Source organism: Pelodiscus sinensis, chromosome 2, assembly GCF_052426305.1.
Source record: "Pelodiscus sinensis isolate ZL-2025 chromosome 2, ASM5242630v1, whole genome shotgun sequence".
In the NCBI taxonomy this organism is placed as follows: Eukaryota; Metazoa; Chordata; order Testudines; family Trionychidae; genus Pelodiscus; species Pelodiscus sinensis.
Genome location: NC_143053.1, coordinates 209083036 through 209106213, shown reverse-complemented (window position 1 = coordinate 209106213; position 23178 = coordinate 209083036). Strand labels below are relative to the sequence as shown.

Sequence of the window (23178 nt, the reverse complement as noted above, 5' to 3'; positions counted from 1 at the left end):
TAGAGACAGCAAAGCAGGGGGGAAGGGGTACTTCAGAGTGGCAGCGCCGCACAGCTATGGGACAGAAGCCACCCTATGCCACCCTTGGGACATAAGACAGATAAGGGGGGCCCAGATTGTTGGGAGGCTCCTCCAGTGGCCCAGTGGATAAGGTACCTGCCTCTGAAGCCAGAGGTCGAGGGCCCTGGCCCCTTCCCCTCCCCCCCAGGGACAGCCCACCCAGGTTCCTGAGGGACAGAGCTGGCACCCTTGGAACAAAGGAAGGATATGGGGGGCCCAGAATGTAGGGAGTTTGGGGGGCTCCTCAACTACTCAATAGGCACTTCTGCATTCCTCCTTTAAAATGTACAAGAGCCCTGCTGGGGACATGTGTGCATTTCAAAGCAGGCAAATGCATGCAGCTCGGAGTCAGCGGGTCTTCCTGCTGGCCCCGGGCTGTACGCAGAGTTCCGCATTTCTGCTTGGGAATGTACAAGAGTGCCAGCAGGGGCTCTTAGGCACTTCTGCATTCCTCCTTTGAAATGTACATTGAGTAGTTGACAGAAATGCCGTTGACTAGTCAATTAACCACATTTTAACATCCTTAGATGGAGAGTGTGGGGATGGGGCAGATTTGTCTAACTAAATGGGAGAGACTTGGTCAGCCAGGGTCTGCATGGGGAGGCTCTCCAACTCCCTAACAATCTTCCCCTCTCCCCTCCCCCCCCCAAAAGCCTCCCTACCCTGTTCAATACTTTTTCCACACCTTAACAACCATCCATCTTCATTCCAAGTTCCTTCCCTCTCCTGACCCTTCTTCCCCACCACCACCAAAGCTATTGCATTGCTTTTGATGGGTGCAAGAAATACAGTTTGTATTGTAATTTATTTAAAGGACTCACAGTTCTGTTTTAATATGCCCAGTAAATCTATTAATCAAAAAAATACCATAATCAATTTTTGGTCTGTATTGATACAGGCATTCTTGCTGACAGATATAGAAATAAATTACCAAAATAATTGAATCTGGCATGATTACATTGTATGACATCTGACAAAATATACAGAATTTTGCAGAATTCTAAAATATGAACAGAATTTTTATTTTTGGCACAGAATGCCTCTAGGAATAAAATGTTATTTTGGTATAGAAAGGCTGCAAAATTCTACTCCAGAGAGCTGTATTTCAGTACTGGTTAAGCATTCTTATTCAAATACTGTTTGTAAAGCATTTCAGAATCTTCTGGGAGGAAAGGAACTAAAACCACTAGATTTTTTTTTTAAATACCAATAAATTTAAGACACTGATATTAGTTGCAAATTAAATTATCAGTGTTGTTCCTTTAGGTTTAGGTAAGCAATTACATCATCTTAAAACTTAGCGTCCAGAACAGAGGTTTAGTACAATTAGGCGTTGCATCTGTCCCAGTCCTTCTGTTTTTGTAGTTTTATGGCCATATATTTTTCTCTCCTGTTGTCTTGTGAAAGACCCATACTAAGGGCTGGCAAGTATTTCATACAAACAAATTAAATAGAAATCATTTTAATCTTCCTGTAATAGTAATGTTAGGTGTTAGGATAGTAGGTATCTCTTAAGTTGAGGGTGTTTAATATGTAAAAATTAGAATTAATATTTAGTAAATCAAAATAGAAAATTGTGAAACATACCATTATTCAATTTTACATTAGGTAATTTATTAAATACGTTATTTGGTATGCTTGTCTCATACTAAACATTAAAAATGTGAGCTAACTAATGCAACTCTGAAATTCACTCCATTAGCCAGTTCTAATGAAACTATTTTATCTTAAAATATCCTGTGCACTGAAAATGAGATTTCAGTTTAGTAAAAATATTTTGAATAAATGAGACTATATTGTCCTATTGGAAATAGAAGCACAATGAACTTGGATTCATGCTTTTTGTTAAACTGCAACAATCATATAGAATTTGTTTCTTCTGGACAAATCCAGCTGTTCAACCCAGCACACAGTAGCACTATAATACTTTGTGGCTAACTTTGAAGACTATTTTTAAACAATCACATGATTATTTTGAGTAGCTTTTTCTTTTTCTCTCAAACTAGAAAATATAATTCCAGAATTTTTCCCAAACATTTTAACCATGTTTCTAGCTTTTCATGTTTTACAAACATAAAGGCTACGTCTACACTGGCCCCTTCTCCGGAAGAGACATGCTAATTTCGAACTTTGGAATAGGGAAATCCGCGGGGGATTTAAATAGCCCCCGCGGGATTTAAATAAACATGGCTGCCGCTTTTTTTCCGGCTTTTCCCCAAGCCGGAAAAAAGCGGCGGCCATGTTTATTTAAATCCCGCGGGGGATATTTAAATCCCCCCAGATTTCCCTATTCCAAAGTTCAAAAAAGCATGCCTCTTCCGGAGAAGGGGCCAGTGTAGACGTAGCCAAAGACTTTCTGTGCCCTAAAGAAGCTTTGTGTGGCTTTATTTTTGTTGTTTCTCCAGTCATGAGTCTACAATTGAAAACTGCAGCCGGAGAAGAGGCTGTGGGGGTTCAATAGAAATGTCGAGAGATCTCTTGTTGTGGACAAGAAACTGATGTGTTTCAACCTATTTTAACTTCCTTAATACCTTATTGCAAAACCTATGTTTGAGCTGACTGGTGCTATTAATATCTAGATGTGTGTGCTTAGGCTCCACACTTAAACTCAACTATCATCACATGCTGTTTTGCTATATCTGTCTTATCTCTTATTCTGCTTTTTGCACAGCTTCAACATTAAGTAATCTGCATACCTTCAACTTCTCTTCTGTGCAAGTCCTGCTTATATTTTTAAGTTTGTCATTTGTTTAATTTATTGGGACTTGCATTTTTTCCCTCAAAAATACCACATGGACAAATTAATAACTTGTAAGTCTTGTGCCTGCACTAGGAATCCTAGGAAAATGTCCATATTTATTATACTCTTTATCCTCCTGTGGGTTTGTGTACAGGATGTGGGAGAGAAGAGTGAAAGACCCAGTGAGGAACTTGGATCTCAGAATCTAGGTTTCAGCATTAGTATGTCTAGACTGTTATTTTTAGTCCAGTAACATGAGTCAGGTGATCTGGGTCTGAGACTCACTGCTGCAAGTCTCTTTGTAGACCTCACAGGATTCTTGAGCCCAGGCTCCTGCCAAGTCACAAACATCTACACCACAATTAAACAGTACCTTAGCCAGATCCCTGCAACCTTGAGTCAACACAAAGCAGCCATGAGTGTCTAATTGCTGTGTCAACATAAAGTAATATATCTCTGGGTTCAGACCCATAATAATTAGGGGTGTCAGCATATAGTCAACTACATGATTAACCAGTAAGAGTGGGCTTATCGGTTATTCCTGTCAACTACACACACTCCCCACCTTGCTGCTTCTGTGTCAAAGGCAGCAAGCATGGGGGAGCTGGGAGCTGGCTCCCTATGAACACCAGATCCCATGGATCTGCCTACCCCGACCCCGCACTAGTGCCTCTGAGAGAGAGAGAGAGAGAGAGAGAGAGAGGCAACAGTGAGGTGAGCAGGCAGGAGCCAGTATACATGGGAAGCTGGCTTTTAAGCCAACTCCCCACACATATTGGCTCCAGCAGAACCGCCTGTCCCTCCATGCTGCTGTGTTTCTATCAGAGGCAGCAGCATGGTGGTAGAGGGGGGAGGCGGGAGCCAATATGCATGGTGGGAGCTGGTGCTTGGGGAAAGCTGGCTTAAAAGCTGACTCCCCAGGAGCACTGTCTCCAACGCCCCCACCCCTGTACTACTGTTTTTATCAGAGGCAGCAGCACTGGAGGGTGGGGGGCAGCCTTTGTTCGCCATGGGATGCTGACGCAGCCTCTGTCTGTGGAGAGCTTGGGCCCCCGGCAGACGGGTTGTTGCCTCTATATCAGTAGCTGCTGCCTCTATTTTTAAACCAGCTCCCCTCATGGGCCAGCTCCTGCCTGCCACCCCATGCTGCAGCCTCTGATTCAGAGACAGCAGCGTAGGGTGGCAGGGGGCTCCCCAGGAGTGGGGCCAGGCGTGCACTGGCTACCAGCCTCTCCCCTGGGTATGATCGAATAGCTGTGTAACTGTTAAAACTTGATGTGGTTACATAATTATTCAATTACCTGATATCTAATGTCTCTAATAATGATGCTCCCATGTATCCTAATCACACACGGAGTCAAAAATGATCTTCCTCTCACCATTTTTTCTGTCTGATGTATTAGTTACATGTTGGAGTTTTTTGTGCCTAAATGTTGATATAAGGACATCAGGTGTGCAATAGTTCTCTGAACTTTCATAGCTGCTGCTCAGCTCACTACTGCAGGAATAATTTGTTGATACAGGCTGCACCTCTCTAGTCCAGCACTTCAGAATCTGACCAGTGCCAAGCCAAAGAATTCAATGAACCATAGAATCATAGAACGCTAGAATTGGAAGGGACCTCCAGAGATCATCAAGTCCAGTCCCCTGCTCTCAGAGCAGGACCCAGAACTGTCTAGACCATCCCTGATAGAAGTCTGTCTAACCTGTTCTTAAATATCTCCAGAGATGGAGATTCCACAACCTCCCTAGGCAATTTACTCCAGTGTTTAACCACCTTGACAGGAAGTTTTTCCTACTGTCCAGTCTAAACCTCCCTTGCTGCAGTTTATGCCCATTGCTTCTTGTCCTCTCCTCAGAGGGCAAGGAGAACAATTTTTCTCCCTCCTCTTTGTAACACCTTTTTAGATACCAGAAAACCGCTATCATGTCCCTGTCACGGGGCCGCCCGTCCAGGCCGCCGCCCCTCCTGTTTGCCCCTAGGCCGCGCTCAAGATACCCCTCGATTCTGGGTCGCCGGGCGGAGTAGGGGGTCCGGGCCCACCCTCTCTCCGGACCCCGACCCAGGGCCCTGACACTGAGAGGCGCCTTCTCAGTGGTAGCGGGGGGGGCTGGTACCCCAAAACACCCCCGCTCTCGGGTTCCGCAGCCCGCCCTGGGTCTGGCTCCACTCCGCCGACCCGTAGCCGTCCAGTCCCGCCTTAGCCTCGGCGGGTCCCCAGCCGCCTTCGCTGCCTGCTTGCCTGGCTCCCGTGGTTCCTGCCTCGCTGTCCTGGGCTCCTGCCCCCGCTGGCTCCGCCGCCGCTGGACTCACTGCCCCTGGCTCTGGCGCCGCTGGTCCCGCCGCTGCCGGGCCTGGTGTCGCTGGCCCCACCGCTGCTGGCTCTGGTGTCGCTGCCGGGTCTGGTCCCGCCGCCGCCGGGTCTGGTCCCGCCGCTGCCGGCCCTGCCGGCTCCGACCCCCTTGCCCCGGCTGCCCCTCCTCCTTTTATCCTCCCCCTCCCTTCCGCCTTCCTTGGCGTCGCCCCTGTGACGTCACCCCCGGCGCGCCCTGGCGCCGTGTGATGACGCGTCCCTTCTCCCCCGCTCGGGCTTGCCGCGCCGGTTGTCTGCTCCCCGGCTGCCCCGTGCGCTCCGCGTGAGTGACGGGGTTGCTTCACCCCGTCACAGTCCCCTCTCAGTCTTCTCCTTTCCAAACTAAACAAGCCCAAGTCTTTCAGCCTTCTTTCATAGATAATGTTCTCTAGACCTTTAATCATTCTTGTTGCTCTTCTCTGGACGTCTTTAATTTCTCTACCTCTTCCTTGAAATGTGGTGCCCAGAACTGGATACAATACTCCAATTGAGGCCTAATCAGCGCAGAATAGAGCGGAAGAATAACTTCTCGTCTCTTGCTCAAAATGCTCCTGATGATGCATCCCAGAATCATGTTTGCTTTTTTTGCCACAGTGTCACACTGTTGGCTAATATTTAGCTTGTGGTCCACTATGACCCCCAGATCTCTTTCTTCAGTGCTCCTTTCTAGATAGTCACTTCAACTATTGGAGGTCAGTAGTGTCTAGCAGTATTACCAACATTTCCACTGTTAAATGGGCTCTTGGGAGACATTTAGCAGTAAATTAGAGTAAAGAACAGCATAGAACACTGAGGCTACTTTCCTTGAAAGTAGGAATAAGGGATCTTCCGGAAAAGGGCTTATTTTCCGCAAGATCCAGTCTAGACTGGCGCTTTTCTCCGGCAAAACCCCGAGCCAGAAAAAAGTGGCAGCCATGTTCATGCAAATGCCGCGGGAGATATTTAAATCCCCCACGGAATTTGCAATTCTGAAGTTTCTCATTAGCATCCCTTTTACGGAAAAGGGTGCCAGTGTAGACACAGCCTGAGAGTCAGGACTGGTTGTTGTAAACAAACTTGATTGGACCATGGGGAACTTGACCATGCTCATGATAAGTCAGCCTCTAAATAACTAAAATCATGCCGGACCATGGATGTTACCGGACCAGGAAGTGCTAGACTAGAGAGGTTCAACCTGTACTTCATAGAGAATGTGTTGGTAAACTTTCATGTGTTCTTTGCATCTGAGTGTGAGCAAAATTAATTAGTGTGTGCAAAATTCTTGGTCCTGACATAAAGTTACCCAAGTAACCCAGGTAATGTTACCTAAGTAACATTAGTTCTTTTGCTATTTTAAACTGATTAGGACTGTCAGTTGATCTGCGCTAATGCCTGCAATTATCGCAAGGCAGGATTAACACATTAATTTTTGTAATGCGTTAATCGCAGGTGGTAATGCTGCGCTGCCCCTTTGGAGCACTGGTTCGATACTTCAAAGGGGCAGGCAATTAGGAGCCGGGGATCAGCTGGAGTCCCCAGCTGATCCCTGGCTCCTAATGCGCTGATCCTTTGAAGCACTGCAGTGGCGCTTCAAGGAGGCAGTACAACACAGAGCCAGGGATCAACTGGGCATTGCAGTTGATACCAGGCTCCTAATGTGCTGCCCCTTTGAGGCACTAGGGTGGCGCTTCAGAGGGGCAGCGCAACACAGAGCCCAGGATTGTTGCAAGGGGATGTGGATTGCAACTGCTTTAAACACTAAGGAGAGGGGATCACCACATAGGAGTGTAAAGGGTTTGTTTATTCAACTAAAACTGGGAAGGGAGGGGAATCTCAGTCATGCACTCAACCACACTTACAGTCCCAGGCAGGATGATAAGGCGAGCAGAAGGCAGTTCATATTATTTGATCTTCCCAAGTTGACTCCTAAGCTGGTCCGCTGGCCAGGCGATCCGAGCAGAGGGTGTTCTGGGAGGCTCCACTTGATGGTAAACAACCACTGTGTCTCTGTCCCTCTCTCCTTTTAGGATCAGCCACATGCAGCCTCTGAGTCTGGGCCTCTTGGGGCCATGTGCACTCCCTTCTGGGGGCCGTGTGCATTGTTGTTTACTCCTGCTGTTTACCTCAGACATTCTTCTGCATTCACTTAGGGAAGGGATAGGGGGTTAACAGACAACACTTCCAACAGTTTAGGGAACCAAATAACATTAACAGGTGAGAAAGAACAACCACCATTTTAACTCTCCTCTTGCTCCTCCTTTGCCTCCAACAAGGATCAGCTGCAGTTTCCAGCTGATCCCGGGCTCCGCGTTACACTGCCCCTTTGTAGTGCCAGTCTGGTGTTTCCAAGGGGCAGTGAGGTGCACGGAGCTGGGGTCAGCTGGGGACTCCAGCTGATCTCAGGCACCTGTGGTGCTGCCCCTTTGTATCACCACTGCAGCATTTCAAAAGGGAAACTTCACTGATCCTGGGGTCAGCTCAGGACTCCAGATGATTCCGGGCTTCTGCAGCACTGCCTGTTTGAAACGCTGTGGCAGCATGTCAAAGGGGCAGTGTGCGCGATTAATCACTATAACAATTTTTAATTGCTTGACAACCCTACTTTTAGTATTAGTGATGTTCCTTCTTCATTTACTGCCATGCTGTTGAAATTAATTCTCACTCATTGATTATTATTTACTTCCTATGCATCCTAGTTTTGCATGGTACATTAAAAACTCTTTTTTGCTCCAAAGTGCTTACAATATTCTATTGTTGACTCGTAAGAAAGGAATAGAGATTAGAAATTGGTTAGGTTGGAAATTCTTTGCACAAGGACTGTGTATTTCTATGGGTGCATCTACACAGCACCTGAAACTCAAAATAAGTTACATAATTTGCACTATGCAAATTGTGTAGCTTATTTCAAGTTCTATTTCGAAATAACATGCTATTTCAAGATATCCCTTAACACTCGTGCGACAAGGTTTACAGGGACGGTGAAATATCGGGTCTGCTATTTCGGGATATCTTGGGGTATCTTGAAGTATCTCTGCTGTGTAGATGTACCATATGTGTTCATACAGCATCAGGCATAATGGGGGCCATGGTTCTATGGTGCTTTTGCTGGCTAATACAGTACAAATAATTGTCTTCCAGAGAGAAAAATGTCAAAAATTGCTTTTTAACCTTTCTTTTGGGATAAATGCATATGTCCCTTAATGTACCAACACATTGTTCTGTTACATAGAATTAAAAGAATGTACAGTCTAGGAAGAGATGTTTCATAAAAAGGATGTAAAATCTTGGTTAATCATTTAACCCAGAGTGGGGACCCTGCAGGCCAGATCACTGCTTCCCATAGCTCTCATTGGCTGGGAATGTTGAACCAAGCCAGCTGGGAACTGTAGGACTTTGTGCCTGGAGGCACTCAGTAAACAAACAATTTTGCAGCCCACCAGCAGCTAACTCTGATGAAGTGCATACAGCCTGTGGGCCGGAGGTTCTCCACCCCTGATTTAACCGGTTAATCCTTAGGTTAAATAGTTACCCATTCACATCTCTATTCCATACCGAAGTACACTTTCCAAAATGTTATTTTAATTGTGGTGTCTTTTTATTAAAAACAAAATCCAGCGTTAGGTGCTATTAAATTGTGCTGGAAAATGCTGCTTGAACTCTTTTTGCTTAAAAAATAAATAAGCCCACATAAAGAGATTTCTGAAGATTGTTCTTGTATATTTGTAGGTCAGGAAAACCAGCTTGTGGCACTGATTCCATACAGTGATCAGAGGCTGAGGCCAAGAAGAACGTAAGTTACAGTAAGAATATGAATGTGTGAAGTGATTAGTTTTTTCTTTTGCTGATACATTTTGTTTAACTTAGATGTTTTTCTCTAAAGAAGAAAGATAAGTAAAGTCACTGAGCAGTCTTTTCTTAGGCTCATTATCTGCAAACAATAGTCCCAAACCATGGTTTATACAGAACTACCGCCAACTCTCAAAACATTGACAACAGAGGTGCAGGGTAGCACATCTATTTTCTAATAAGGTGTTTTTTAACATTGTGCAGTACAGTATATTTTGGTACTTATGTGGAATGATAAATATTTTAGAAGACTCTGGCTGTATATTGCTTGAGAATTCAATACCCTTTACTCTAATATGTAGACAAAAGGCCAAATTAATTTGACATAGGTAGAGGCAACTTCACTGTCACATCTGAATCAGCTGTGCATTTGGTCCCCTGTGATTAAATAAAGCAGCTGCTGTTGTATATTTCTTTGGAATATTTCTTGGTCATCAGTGTCATTATGATGTAGTCTTGTTGTTGTTGTTATTGTGTCTATTAAACTTACTAGATCTTCCCATATATTAAATTGGTCAAACCTCAGTGATTTTATGATATATTTTTGATGGTGATCAATAGGGTTTAGATTTTTCTATAATAGACTTTTTGCTTTCATGTCTAGCAGACTTTAGAAATTCCGCAATACTTAATTTGGCAACAATGTGATGTTAGCAATAATAGCAATTGTTAACATGTACTTGAAACGTTAGCAGATAAATACATTTTTATAGTTCTTTATTATAAGATTGTCATCTCTCTGCTAAACTAGCTCCATTTTCTGATTTCCAGCACCTAATGTATTTTACTGAAGCCATAGATTTTTTTATTTGCTCACATTTAAGGCTATGTTTTAGTCCCAGGTATTTTTAATAAAAATCATGGCTAGATCATAGGCAGTAAATAGAAATTTCTGCCTGTTCATGACTTATGTATATACACTAACTAAAACTTGAGCTGGGGACTATGGGTGCTTGGGAGTGGCAATGTTGGCAGGCTCCCTACCTGGCTCTGCGCAGCTTTGGATAAAGCTAGCATGTCTCTGCAGCTCCTATGGGGATAGAAGGCTAGGGAGCTCCATGGCTGCTCCTGCCATGAGCACCTGCTCTGCAGCTCCCATTGTCCAGGAAATACAGCCACTGGGAACTATGAGGCTTGTGCCTGCAGGCAGGATCAGTGTGCAGACTCTCCTGACCTCATCCCCTTGGTAATTGTAGGGACATACTGGCTGCATCTGTGGAGCCCCCTGAGGTAAGCACTGCCCCAGCCCTGAGCCCCTTCCAACCCCCATCAGCAGCAGCAGCTTGGGTAAGGAGAGGCTGAGGTGTCCCAAGACTGTGTTAACTGAAGCCAGTGCAGATGTCTCAGGGGCTGGCTGCACTACCCTTTGCAGAGGTCACAAAGTCACAGAATCTGTGACTTCTGTGACAGACACAGTCTTACTCCTCCAGTAGACCTTATTTTATAATATTGAACTATGACAAGATACCATTTTTATGGGGATGTAAAAATTCTCACATTTTACAATTTAAAATTTGTGAGCACTTAAAGATTATGTGGTGCGATTAGGAATCGTCTAGATATGGAACAATGGTAAGTAGATTCTAAAGAAACTTTTTGTTGTCCAAGCTTGGAACAAATCTGCAGTATTACAAAGCTTTATTTCATATGCCTTGCTCTTTTTTCCAGGAAACCAAAACTCACAATGTTTAGTTAAACAGAAATGTAAGCAAACTAGTGGCAGTACTATTTAGATTTAGTATTAAATATTTCTCCTGGAAGACCAGATGCTTTGCAGGGCATATGAGAGCCTCATTTTCATATATGACAGTATTTCAGAATTTGATTTGCTTGTTCTGAGTTCTACTTCAAATTAAGAATATTTTTGGATCATGGGTCTTTTTCTTAAATATACTTAACACCAAAATTTCTTTATAAACTTTACATCAGAGCATCCATGTATATACTACGTTACATTGCTTGCTTATATATTTGAACTCTGCTTGAAAGCAAGGTAAACCTATGTTCCAAGATTTTTTCTTAAACATAATATACAGTTTAATTATTCTCAGTTAAAATGGAATTTAAGGAGTTAAAGTGAAAGGTTGAAACAAAGCGGATTAAATATCTTGATTTTATGGAGGAATGCTCATATACTTATGAAGAAAATATAGGAAAGAAGTGGTTTGAATTTTATAACAAATTACTTTGGTCAGTTATATAATTAAATTAACATTTTTTGTTTTTGCAGAAAGCTTTATGTGACGGCTTCTGTAATTGTGTGTTTACTCCTTTCTGGACTGGCTGTATTCTTCTTATTTCCTCGTTCCATCGATGTTGAATACATTGGAGTGAAGTCAGTATATGTCAGTTATGAAACAAGTAGGCGCATAATATATCTAAATATTACGGTAAGGCATTCTGTGACTATTGATAAAGTGGACAGTGTATTTGTGTAAATTGTCTCCCTATAAAACACAATGCATGGTTCAAAATAAAAATGCTTTACTATATAGAATTTACCATGCACATGATGTGTATCTTTTATTTATAAGCATTCTGACAGTGTTTATCTGCATTTTATGTTGATTATAAAGACAGTGAAAACTGTTTGAATGGTCAGATTCCCTCCCTGTTTGTATGAGCATGGGCTGCCACCCTGGGAATCTACTGTCAAACTTCCATCTGGTCTGGACCTTTGGGGAACAGTAGAGGTCTTGCAGCATGACTTAGAGGTAGAAACTGCTTGGGGAAGGTGTACCCTGGATTCTGAGTCTACTCTTAAGAAAGATATGCCTTCTATAGATCTGTACCTGTAATCTACTAAATATCGTGTACAGGGTGATTGCATTTTTTGAAATGCAGCCTTCTAAAATGTGTGAGTATTGTAAGTGTTCAATACCAGCATTCTGAATTGGATAAAATGGTGAACAGGGAAATAATTTGGTGCACAGATGGCAGCATGCTGGAGGGAGGCTGAGAGAGGGGCCACTCTGAATACAATTGCTAAAACTTCCACATGTAGTATATGCAGATGTATGTTCTCCTGTGAACAGGTGAAGTAGTTCCAGTTTTCCTTTATCTCTATTCTTCATGAAGTTTGAATTATTTATGAAAACCCAGTTATTCATTGTATTGAACAGGAGTGAATTTTCTTTTACTGCATGCATTAATGAATAAGCTGACAAATATTGTGGGAAGAAAATTGGCATACTTTTACAACACTCACATTTACCTTCTAAGACCTTGTTTAGCCTAAAAGTAATGAAATTTAGTAAAAATATTAACTACCATTTGTGAAAACACCACTGTCTCTGTCTCCACCAGATGCTGTCTAGTGTTTTAAAACATGTTTTAAGCTGTTAGTTCTCAGGACAAATATTTTTGGTGACCTCAGAGTAGGGATGTAAAATACTGTTTAGTTAATTAACTGGTTAAATGTTAAACTTAACTGGTTAAATGCAGACAGGTGCCACTTCCACATGGGTCTGTCACTTCCATCCCCACATGGAGCTGCTGGCTCCCAGACTAGCAGCCCCATGCTGGGACGCAGTAGGGTTGCTCCCCAGGTACTGGTTAACCATCACTGGTAAAGGCAATGGTTAGGGTTAGCTACTAGTTAGTGGTTACCTACTAACATCCCTATGATCCAGTGGGTTGATCCAGGCTGTGGAGGCCCCTTCTGCTCCCCTGCCCCGAGGTCAATTAGAGCCTGGGGGCAGGGAGAAGCACATATGCAGCGCAATCTCCTGGCAGGGCAGGAGGAGACTTCACATGCTCCCCGTCCCCAAGTCCTAATTGGCCTGAGGGCGGGCGGAGCATGTGAAGTTTTCTCCACCCTGCCCCTGCCCTGTGAGGAGTGTGTGGCGCTTAGAAGCGCATTGCACTCCTGGCAGGGTGGGATGAGACTTCGCGTGCTCCCCTGCCCCCAAGCCCTGATTGGCCTGGGGACAGAAGGGGGAGTGCACAAAGTCTCTTTCTGCTGTCAGGGGCACAGGTGCCCAGAGGGAATCTCGGGGAGGGGACAAAGGCGCTCCCCCACCTCCAGACCAATCATGGTCTGTGGGTGGGAAAGCAGGAAAGCTTTCTGCTTGAGGCCCCGCCCCTTCTGGTGCAACCCCGGGGCCACTTCAAACATTTCTGAAGTTGCCCCGGTAAAAAAAAAAATGTATTGCCCACCCCTGCTATAATCAGTTCCTGCTGGGGGACCACTTTCATATTTTTCCTAAAATATTTATTAGTTTTAGGAAAAATAAATAACCATGCACATATACATGTCCAACTAATTGTAATTTATTTGTTTGTTAGTAAGTCTGTGGTGTGATAAGTGATATTAACAAATGAACACATCACTTATCACAGCGCACGTACTCAGCCCTGGCAAGCCTGGGGACAAATTCATTCCTGGATGGGAGTCGGGGAGGCAACAAGAATTAGGAGAGATGGGATGGGGGGGTTGCTAGAGGAGGAGCTGGAGCCTGAAGCCCTGTGGCTAGATTCCAGGGCCTGCTGCCTCAGAGCTGGATCCCAACACCTTGATGCCCCCCACACAGGGCTGAAGCCCAAAGACTGGGCCCCACCACTCTAGGAAGATGTGGAACTCCTCAACTGCCTTCTCCAGCACTGTGCCTGAGGTGTCTCTGAAGTCAGGACGAGGTTAGCAGGGGCCAGCCCCTGCTGGCAGCCCAAGCAACCAGCACCAAGATGGTGCATCCAGGAGTAACAGGGAGGGCCTGCTGTTTTGTCACTTGCTCCCCTTCAGTCACAGCTCAGGAGTCTGTGGCTGCAAGAAAAGTCCCTGGTGGCTATATGCAGCCGTGGTAGCCACATTTGAAAAACAGTTTTGAAAAATATGTGTAGCGAAAGAGATAAAGCAAAAGATAGCTTATACAGCTATACCACTTTGACAGGAGATGCCTTAATGTCTTCTAATCACAAAATGGTTATTTTCCAAGAAACTCATGATGAGCACTTCTAAAATTCTCTTTTTTCTTCTTCTTCAGAACACTCTAAATATAACAAACAATAATTATTATTCTGTTGAAGTGGCAAACATTACAGCCCAAGTTCAGTTTTCAAAAACAGTTATTGGAAAGGCAAGGCTAAACAATATTACCAAAATTGGGCCACTGGATATGAAGCAGGTAAGTGTGGATATGCTTTTTAAATGAACTGTATTTTATGTTGTGTTTCTTATCATTACACTGACTTATTGTGGTTTTTTCCCCAGATTGATTACATGGTGCCCACAGTCATTCAAGATGAAATGAGCTACATGTTGTAAGTGTTTGGCTTTTAAAATATGTGTGTACAGTATTGTACTAATAGTGCCCACTAAAAACTGTTTACCACACTGTTATACTATATTTGGAATAGAAAGAACTGAATTTATACAGTAGGAAAGCAAATATTGCTTTTTGTGAATGTTATGTGGGACTATGAGTGTTGCTGTGCTAGATCAGATCTTTGGTTCATTTACTTCAGTTTCCTGTCTTTAGCATTATTCAGTATCAAATGCTTCAGAGACAGGTGTAAGAATTCTTTTAATGTACTGATATACAATAACCTCCTCCAATACTGAAATATTGTTTAGCTAGAAGTTGATTTATAGGCAAAACGAGGGATTATATCCCTTATTTATCCTATTTGGACTATGGCTATGTCTATGGATGTATAATGTAACCAGTGTGATTGCAATTGAGGAGACACATTATTTAGATGCTTTTGTACATTTATAATTTCAAATAATGTGGTTTGAGTTGAAATTTCAGTTGAATTTTGTAACTTGGTAAAACTTAATTCTCTCATTTTTGCTACCATAATATGAAGAATCTTCTGTCCATGAATGTCTTTCAGATGAGCTTTTTGTATTTAATTAGTTGACTGCTGTCTCCCACCAACATCTATCCACACCAAAGCTTTTGTCAGTGTAACGTATGTAGCTTAGGCAAGTGGCTTATTCATATCCCTGAGCGTCATAATTTATGTTGACTTAAGCTATAGTGTAAATGTAGCCTTATGTATTGAGGCTTTTCTGTTGTGTTTTTTCTGCTGATATCTTGAGATTTCAATTGCATTCTTGGTTGCAAAGCCCTACTATCACCTGGTTACAAAGCCCTTTGAATGTCAAGTCTATAACTAATCTTTCCCTTGACTCACTTTAAAAAGAAGCAATTAACAGACAATTTTTTTACATTTAGATAAAATGACTTTTTGCATGTAAACTTAAAGGGATTTGTGTGTAGAGAAGATGCCAATATGCTCTATTTGCAGCAACTTTTAACTAAAATATTTTATAGTTAAAGATGAAGTAGGACATAAATAGCCTGTCAATTAAAATATATATTTAGTTTTGTGTTTTAGCTAGTTACATTTTACCACTTGATTAGTCTAATTCTGGTTTTGTTGTTTCAGCGATTACTGTACCTTGTCATCTATTAAAGTGCATAACATAGTAGTCATGATGCAGTAAGTATGGATCCGTAGTATTTGTGTATAAAAGTAACTAGCGAAGTCATGTAGTGCATTTGAATATTTTCATATACAGTGTTCTTTAATGTGGGGGAAATATATCCTATATAAAATGAATAAACGTTTTAATTTATAATGTGGTAATAATGGCTTTATGGTTTATTAAATCTCTTCTTTGCATGCTTCAGCTTTTAAGAAGTTATTTGCAGTTTAAATGTGATCTTGCCTTAATACGGAGCCTGGAAGTGTGACGAAACTTGCATAGCCAATTCCAGTGGTATATCTGCTCTGTGATTGGAGACCTTTTTCTGATAAATTAATTTTTAAGAAAGCTCTTAAAATGAATTGTTCACTTACTGACAGGATTATAGTATTTTTATAGTTATAAAAGTTTCACTTTAAGCCTGAAATTGTCCCTTACTAGTGATGTAAAATCCCACCTAATTGGTTAACTAGTTACAAGTAATGTTTAATCAGTTAACTAATTAAAGGGGGAACTGCTCCTGTCCCCACTGGTTAACCGGAACCTGCTAAGGGTGAAGCTTACCATTTAACCGGTTAACCATTCACATCCCTATCTCTTACCTATCTCTTTCCTCTTCTTCACCTGTATACATTGTTGCAGGCTCACTGCCAGTTTGTCGTGGGTGTGAAGACTAGAGGTGTTGAATATTTGGTGTGGTGTGGATATCAATTTTTACCTTGCTTTTGTACACAGATAAAAAATAGAACGAAGTTTGGACTTTTACAGTTCATCTTAACACTTAATCCAGTCCATGACTATTTTTAAAACTCAACAGGATACGCTAGGAGTGTGTTTTAAGGGATCAGACCGTCAACTGGAGTAAATGAATACCACTTCATTGGTTTCACCATCATCTCCAAGTATAGAATAGACCTATATAATGGTAGCTCTGTGTATGTAGTACAATATTAACTTTAATTAAACTTAGCTAGCTACTAATGTAAAATAAAATGTTTGAAGAAAATGTGTATTTAAAACATTTTATATAAATTAAGCAATTTTTATCTGATTAAAAATACTAATCATCTCACAATTTTTTTCTATAGTCCTTACAAACCAAACATCTCTTTTCTTTTTGTCTGTATTTAAGAGTGACAGTGACGACCTCTTACTTTGGCCACTCTGAACAAATATCCCAGGAGAGATACCAGTATGTAGACTGTGGTGGAAACACGACTTATCAACTGGGCCAGTCAGAATATCTAAATGTACTTCAACCTCCACAATAAAAGTGGCAGAATGGATGATGCGGAAAGAAAAATATGGTAGTTGTTGCTGCCAGATTTCATTTTAGTAGAACTATTGATCAGATTTGCTGCTATTTGAAGCATTGTGTGTGTAAAGTAAAAAACCTGAAAGTCTGCTCATTTATTATATAATCTGAGGGGGGCAGGGGGAGAGAAACCATGCAAAATGTATATAGCCCTTTCTCTTCTAGGAAAAAAGCATCTTAAATTTTGAGAGAGAACTTGGATTATCCCCTACAGTACAAGAGTTTTAAAATGTGCATATATTTAGCCATAAAGATGAAACAGTATCTCTAAGGAACACTTGTGAGAGAGGGAAAAACTATATGAACTGAAAGATAAGTAATGAGAACTGAATTTGTGACACAGTACTACAGATCAAGGCTTCTATTTAAGTCACCAGTTTCCTATAGACTGTCTGGATATGTCTATATATGTGGTAACTAGTCGTTGAGGCTAAATTAGTAAATTTATGGCAATATGGCTTCCTTTATATTGGAATTCTGGTTTAGATATATTTCCGTTACAGGTTAACTTCTTGATTATTTTTTTCACTCCTTAAACATAAACAAAACTCTTACTGACTTGAATGAAAGTTTTTGTTCTCCTTGAATGTGGAATTCTGGATCTCCTGTCAGGTTGGCTACTGTTCGTCGTTTGTTTCTACCTCCTCCCTGCCTCTACCATGGGATGGGAAGCTAAGAAAATGTTCACTATTCATATTTTTAAAAAATGAATTGTGTATATAACAAAAATGTACTGCTTTGCAAAATTCATGAGTTAAAGAAAAATGTTAAAGTCCCTATTGGATTATGAAAGATACAAATTGTGTAAAGTTGTTATTCCTTTATTTTGTAGTTTGGAGTTACAAGTGTGTCACTTTCAAGATTTCACAAAAATCACTTAAATATTGTGTGCGTAGCAAGACTAGATATATCTTTTGAAGAGCAAGGTGTAAATTAAAAATATAATTAATCATAATCGCTTTGAATGTGTACCTAAACAACTTGTCAGTGTTAATGTCTGTATGGACTGACTAAGCAGTTGTTGCACAAATGCTCTTGAACTCTCACACTTCAAATTATGAGATTTGGAAATGCAAGTGCCTATACAAACACCAAACTAGAATAACTCAAATATGGCTTCTTTCTGATCACAAAACAAAATAATCCTGAGTATAAATGTTTTCCATGTCACTGAAGGCCAGGTATAATTGGCCCTGGAAATGGGTATTTATACGTTTCACCTTGTGAGGAGCATAATTTAATTTAGAGTAAATCTTAAAATCTGTTTTTTTGGGTATATTTAATGTCTTTAAAACACTTTTGTTCTTTTACTAGAATTAAAAAAGCTTGAGCATTAGCTAAAAGAATCCTAATTTAGTTCTCAATTGGATAATTACAGATTGTATACTGTGTTATTTAGTGGTTAGATTATTAAATTGAAATGAACAGTATTTTTAAACAGCTTTAGTGCTTCCATATTTTTCCAACATAGGATATTAGAAATAAGTATCCAGTTCATTGAAAATAGTATTATATCCTAAAGGTAACTTTTCAGTTAAGCAACAGTCTGAAAATTTGAAAATGCATTTTTTTTCCTCTCACATATTTTTGTAGTATAAAATTAAACTTCACAATTAAAAAAAAAAAGTTCCGCATGGGTATTAAGTTGTGCCTGTTTATATCCCTTTACATTATTGGACTCTAAATCATCATAATCTTGTAAATTGTGCTGGCCAGTTGACACTAATAGAACCAGAAGACACTATGCTGGCATTACAAAATCAAGTTACTTTTTGGATTCTTAAAATATTTTCAGTACTAGGTTGGTAAACTTGAAAAATGATGAATAAACGTAATAAAAAACAGTATACTGCACTTAATATAACCTGGTGCATTTACACATAAATACTTAGTTGTAAATGCTCAGTCTTATAGCTGACAATAGCAAAGCTCGGGAGGGTTGAGATGATTGGCTATGTTGGAAGTTGTACCAGAATTTGCGAGGAGCAGCTATCTGTCTATAGTTTAATGGGAGATGATTTCTTAACTATTGACTGGCATATAGAGAGGCTCTGGCCAAACTCTTGTGCCAGCAGTAGAGAGTAGCGTGGTAAGAGTTGCTGCTGATAGAGCTCTCTGCCACTGAAGGATCTCCATAGATCATGGTAATCTTTCTGAATCTGGCCATGCCAGATTTAAGGCCAGATCCGGCCAATGGTACAGTGTAAAACATTCCATGAGCAAAACTGGGGGCTCTGAAATAGACCGAAACTCTTTTGTAATTTTACTTCTACATAAGCTTTGAGTATTAGCTATTTTAAGACAATGATCCCCGAGTAAAATGAATAGTGCTGTCAGTAGATAGACATTTGTGTGAAGCTAGTTACTTTCCATAGGCTAGTCCAGCTAAGAAACTTTTGGTTCAAGAATATAGGAATATTAAACAGCTAAGAGCTTGATTCTGAAAAGGGACCTATCTGAATGTGTGGGTAGGGTCGAATGGGTGAGAAATAGGGCATGAAATAGTACAAGAAACTCAAGTTAGAAAGCTTCCTCATTTCATAGATACCCCCAAAACTGCTAATTGGGTCCATAGTGAAGCATATCCTTGAAATACTGATTTATTTGGTCACAAAATCTCCTCTGAGGGGAGGGATATATAACTTAAATTAAGGTGCTTAATTTGCACCTTTGGAATGTTAACTTGGAATTGATTCTGGAACCCCAACATAAGATGGAAGGGGAGGTTAATGTGTATTGTAAAAATTGTAATCTCCTCCCTTCCCCCCTCCCCCCCAAAAAAATCTTCAGTATAGTGTGTCATTTGAATTTTCATAGTTTTTATTTTTTAGCAGATCTGTTACACTCTAAATGGAAACTGTTGCCATATGACTGAGATGATGTAAGCTCAGGGACAACGATTGCCTCTTTATTCTGTGTTTATAAAGCACATAGAACAAGAGGAGTCCTGATCAAATACTGGATTCCCAGGCATTCTAGTTACACAAATAATAAATAATGTGCTCTAATGACATTAAACAGAAAATGTGCTTTTAAAACAGGGATGGGCAAGACAGCCTCAGCGGGCTGGATCCAGTTTGCCAAGCAGGTTGTGCTGGCCCGTGGATGCTCTGCTGCTCCCCGCCGCCAGGCCAATCAGGGTCTGGGGATGGGGGAGTGGGCATAGTCTCCTGCCCTACCAGGGGAATGCAGTGCTTAAAGTGAACAGTGGTAAGTGCCATGTGCCCCTTGCAGGGCGGGGGCAGGGAGTGAGAGACTTTGCACACTCCCCTGCTCCTAGGCTCTAATTGATCTGGGAGTACGGGGAGTGGGCGAAGCTTCCTCCTACCTCCAGGGATGCAGGCACCTAGAGGGAAATGCCAGCCTTTCAGTACAACTGGCAGTTCTCTTGGCGGAAAAATGGGGGTAAAGACTTCATATGCTTCCCCACCCCCAGGCTAACCAGGGTCTGTGGGTGGGGGAGCAGGGAAGTGTCCTGACCCCGCCCTTTCCGCCCAAGGCCTCACCCTTTCCGGGGCGGCCCAGGGCCACTTCAGATATTTGTGAAGTGGCCCCTCTTCTAAAATCGTGGCCCATGATTGTCAAACGTGATTTAAAACATGATTATCAAATATATGCAATGTTTAAAAAACTAAATGCTTAATTTATATTGAAGTAAACTGCATAGAATGGTAGGTCAATAAGATATTATGCATTTTGATCTGTTTCTACCTAGAAAAATTGAACCCCATTTAATTTAAAATACGATGCTATCAAAAAAGTATCCTACAAACTCTGGAGATCTACCCACTAAATACACAGTAAAGGAGTTCAAAAGGCAAATTTTGTTCTGAAAGATATAGCCAATGATTTGTTGTTACTTAACAGTTATAGAAGAAAAACGCCTTTGAGATGTTCACCTCACTTCTAACTTTTTTCCTCATCTTGAGACTCTTTTGATAGAAAATTGCATAATTATTTTAAAAAATTGAGTATGGAGATTAGTGTTCTTGTAACAATTTGCAATGCAGCATAGCTTGACAGTTTCAAAGCACTTCTGATGTGTGCATGACCTTAATATTAACATTTCTATTACCTTTGACAACTTTATTGTAACATATATAATGACTTTGATACATATTGTCCTTGAAATTCTCTGAGTAATCTGCTAAATAGTATTCAAAACATTGTTTTTCTTTTTTTAATGTAAAGTGACCAGTGCAGACTATTGAAGCACTGATGTTTTACATTTTCATCATGGACTTAGTACTGCCAGCTGATTCATTGAAATATATCCTTAGAGAGGGTGAAACAATGGAAGTGTTTGGAGGCAGTATGCTGAGTTGTAGTCAAAAGTTTTTAGTTGCCATTGTTAAAAGCTGAAATATAGTATGAAAAACTCTTACTCTTAAACGTGTGTAAGAAGTCTATAACCAAAAAATTTTTGTAAGTTTTGTTTGCTAACTACCTGGTACTAGACAGTGGAACCTGTTTAAGTGTATATTCCCGTTAACTTCTGTGGGACTAGTTAATGTCCAAGAGTTAATTACATGAGCAACATTTGCAGAATCGGTGCCTTGTTTGGCATTTTCATAACTTAAATAAAAAGTAATCCAAAAAGCTACCTGTGTGGTGACACTTCAAGATATATTCCTTTTGTAGAAGGGGCAATCTATCTTCTGTAAACTGCATTAATCAGAAATGAGTTGGGATAAATGAGTAACTATAGACTTTTTATTCAGCATATTAAAAATATCAATTTAGTGTGTTCAGAGGTCTAAAGTAACAGTATTTGTTGTTTAGATTGATTTTTTGATTTTTTTTAAGGTCAGTTTTGAACTATCTTGCTCCATGGAATGATAACTACTAGATGTATTACAAAAACATCATACGCTGTTGCATTTGGCCATACTTATGGCCTAATGTATTTAATTGGGTATGCCGACAGGGTAAGGAAATGTAGTTCGTTCTTCTGGCCATGAAATTCTATTCTTTGGGCCTGTTTTAGACATGGATGTACTTAAGATTATCAAGATCCTCATTATCTGTGAGGAACAATTTTTAATTGGTAAGAAATGTGAAGAACAGAGAAGTTCCTGCTTTTGGCATCTGTCTAAACCAGAAGGTACTCCCAGGACTGGATTAAAATGCTGTGTTACAGCTTTAGGTATTGGTTGTGCACCAATAAGTATAATGACATTTGGTTATGGTGATTGATGGGAAACAAGCCCTATGCTTTTGGTGTAGTTGTCTTTTGGGCATTAAAGTTTTTACATTACATACTAAGCCACTTCATTAGCTAGTCCTTGAATTTATTTTAATGAATCATTTTCACCAATATAACCACTATTAATGTTAATTGTACAAAAAATGCATATTGCTAAAGATATGTATAGAGATGCTAATAGGTGATAACTATTTTTGTAATTTAGAAACTGTAACTGTTGCCCTTGTAATTGTGTAGCAGATATGTTTGCATTCAATTTATAAGCATGGTAAATAAAACTTCCATATGCCAGTGTATGTGGACATGCTTCTAGGACACATCAGTTTATCTTAATGTTAGTAAACTGAGGGGACTATAAAATTATGTCACTACTTTTATTTAAAATTCTGAAAGGGACGTCAAAGTGGGAATTTTAAAAGGAATTGTGCACTCATGGAAAGAATGATTAAAAGTTAATTTTTGAAAATAAACTTACATCCTGTAGTTTTTGAATAACTGACTTTAATCCTGTGTTTTCTAAGAAAAGAATTTTCTTGTGACTTGAGCTTTCATACACTAATAGCTTAAGTGTTATAGTGTTGTATATACATTTCAGGCTCTCTAGCAGCAAACCTTTATGAGGCTGCCCTAGTCCTGACCTCCCCACCTTTAGAGCCAGCACCCTGTCCTACACTCTTTTGCACCCTGGACTCCCTTCTGCATCCTAAGCCCCAGTCCTGATCCTTCTCTCAGAGCCAGCCCTTCCGCTCCCCTCCCTCCTGCTCCCTGGCCCTGATCCGACTCTCAAAGCCAGCACCCCAAACTATCTCCTGCCCCCGAGATCTCTGCCCCAGCTCTAACCTCCCTTTCAGCGACAGCAGCCCATGTCCCATCCTGCACCCTGAGCACCTTTCCTAGCCCTGACCACCCTCAGAGCCAGCACCCTGCATTCCTTCTACACCCCAACCTCCTTCCCCAGCCTAATGTAAGTGAGCGAGAGGAGGGTGAGGGGTTGAGTGAGTGTGGCATGGCCTCAAGGAAGGGTCAGGGTAGATCTTTGGTTGCCCTTAATTTCAGAAAGTGATCATGTCCATAAAAAGGTTGGAGCCCAATGCTCTAGGTCAGGGGTCAGCAACCTATGGTACGAGACGGGAGCTGAGGGGAGAGGGAGCATCAGTCTAGGGTGCTACAGACAATCCTTCTCCAGCTCACACAGTAATGGTGCTTTCCAACTGCATAACAGTTGGATAAAATTTAACCTTGTGC

General features: G+C 41.1%; 1 protein-coding gene across 1 annotated transcript in view; it reads left to right on the top strand.

The window, feature by feature from the left end:
• TMEM106B (transmembrane protein 106B) overlaps positions 1-22407 on the top strand; it is a 39552-nt gene extending 17145 nt beyond the window's left edge. The window contains exons 3-8 of the mRNA XM_075922306.2: positions 8860-8923; positions 11210-11369; positions 13962-14102; positions 14189-14238; positions 15373-15426; positions 16545-22407. Coding sequence (XP_075778421.1) covers positions 8860-8923; positions 11210-11369; positions 13962-14102; positions 14189-14238; positions 15373-15426; positions 16545-16683 — 608 coding nt within the window. The 3' untranslated portion in view covers positions 16684-22407. The remainder of the gene's footprint in view (positions 1-8859; positions 8924-11209; positions 11370-13961; positions 14103-14188; positions 14239-15372; positions 15427-16544) is intronic.
• Positions 22408-23178: the final 771 nt, after the last annotated feature.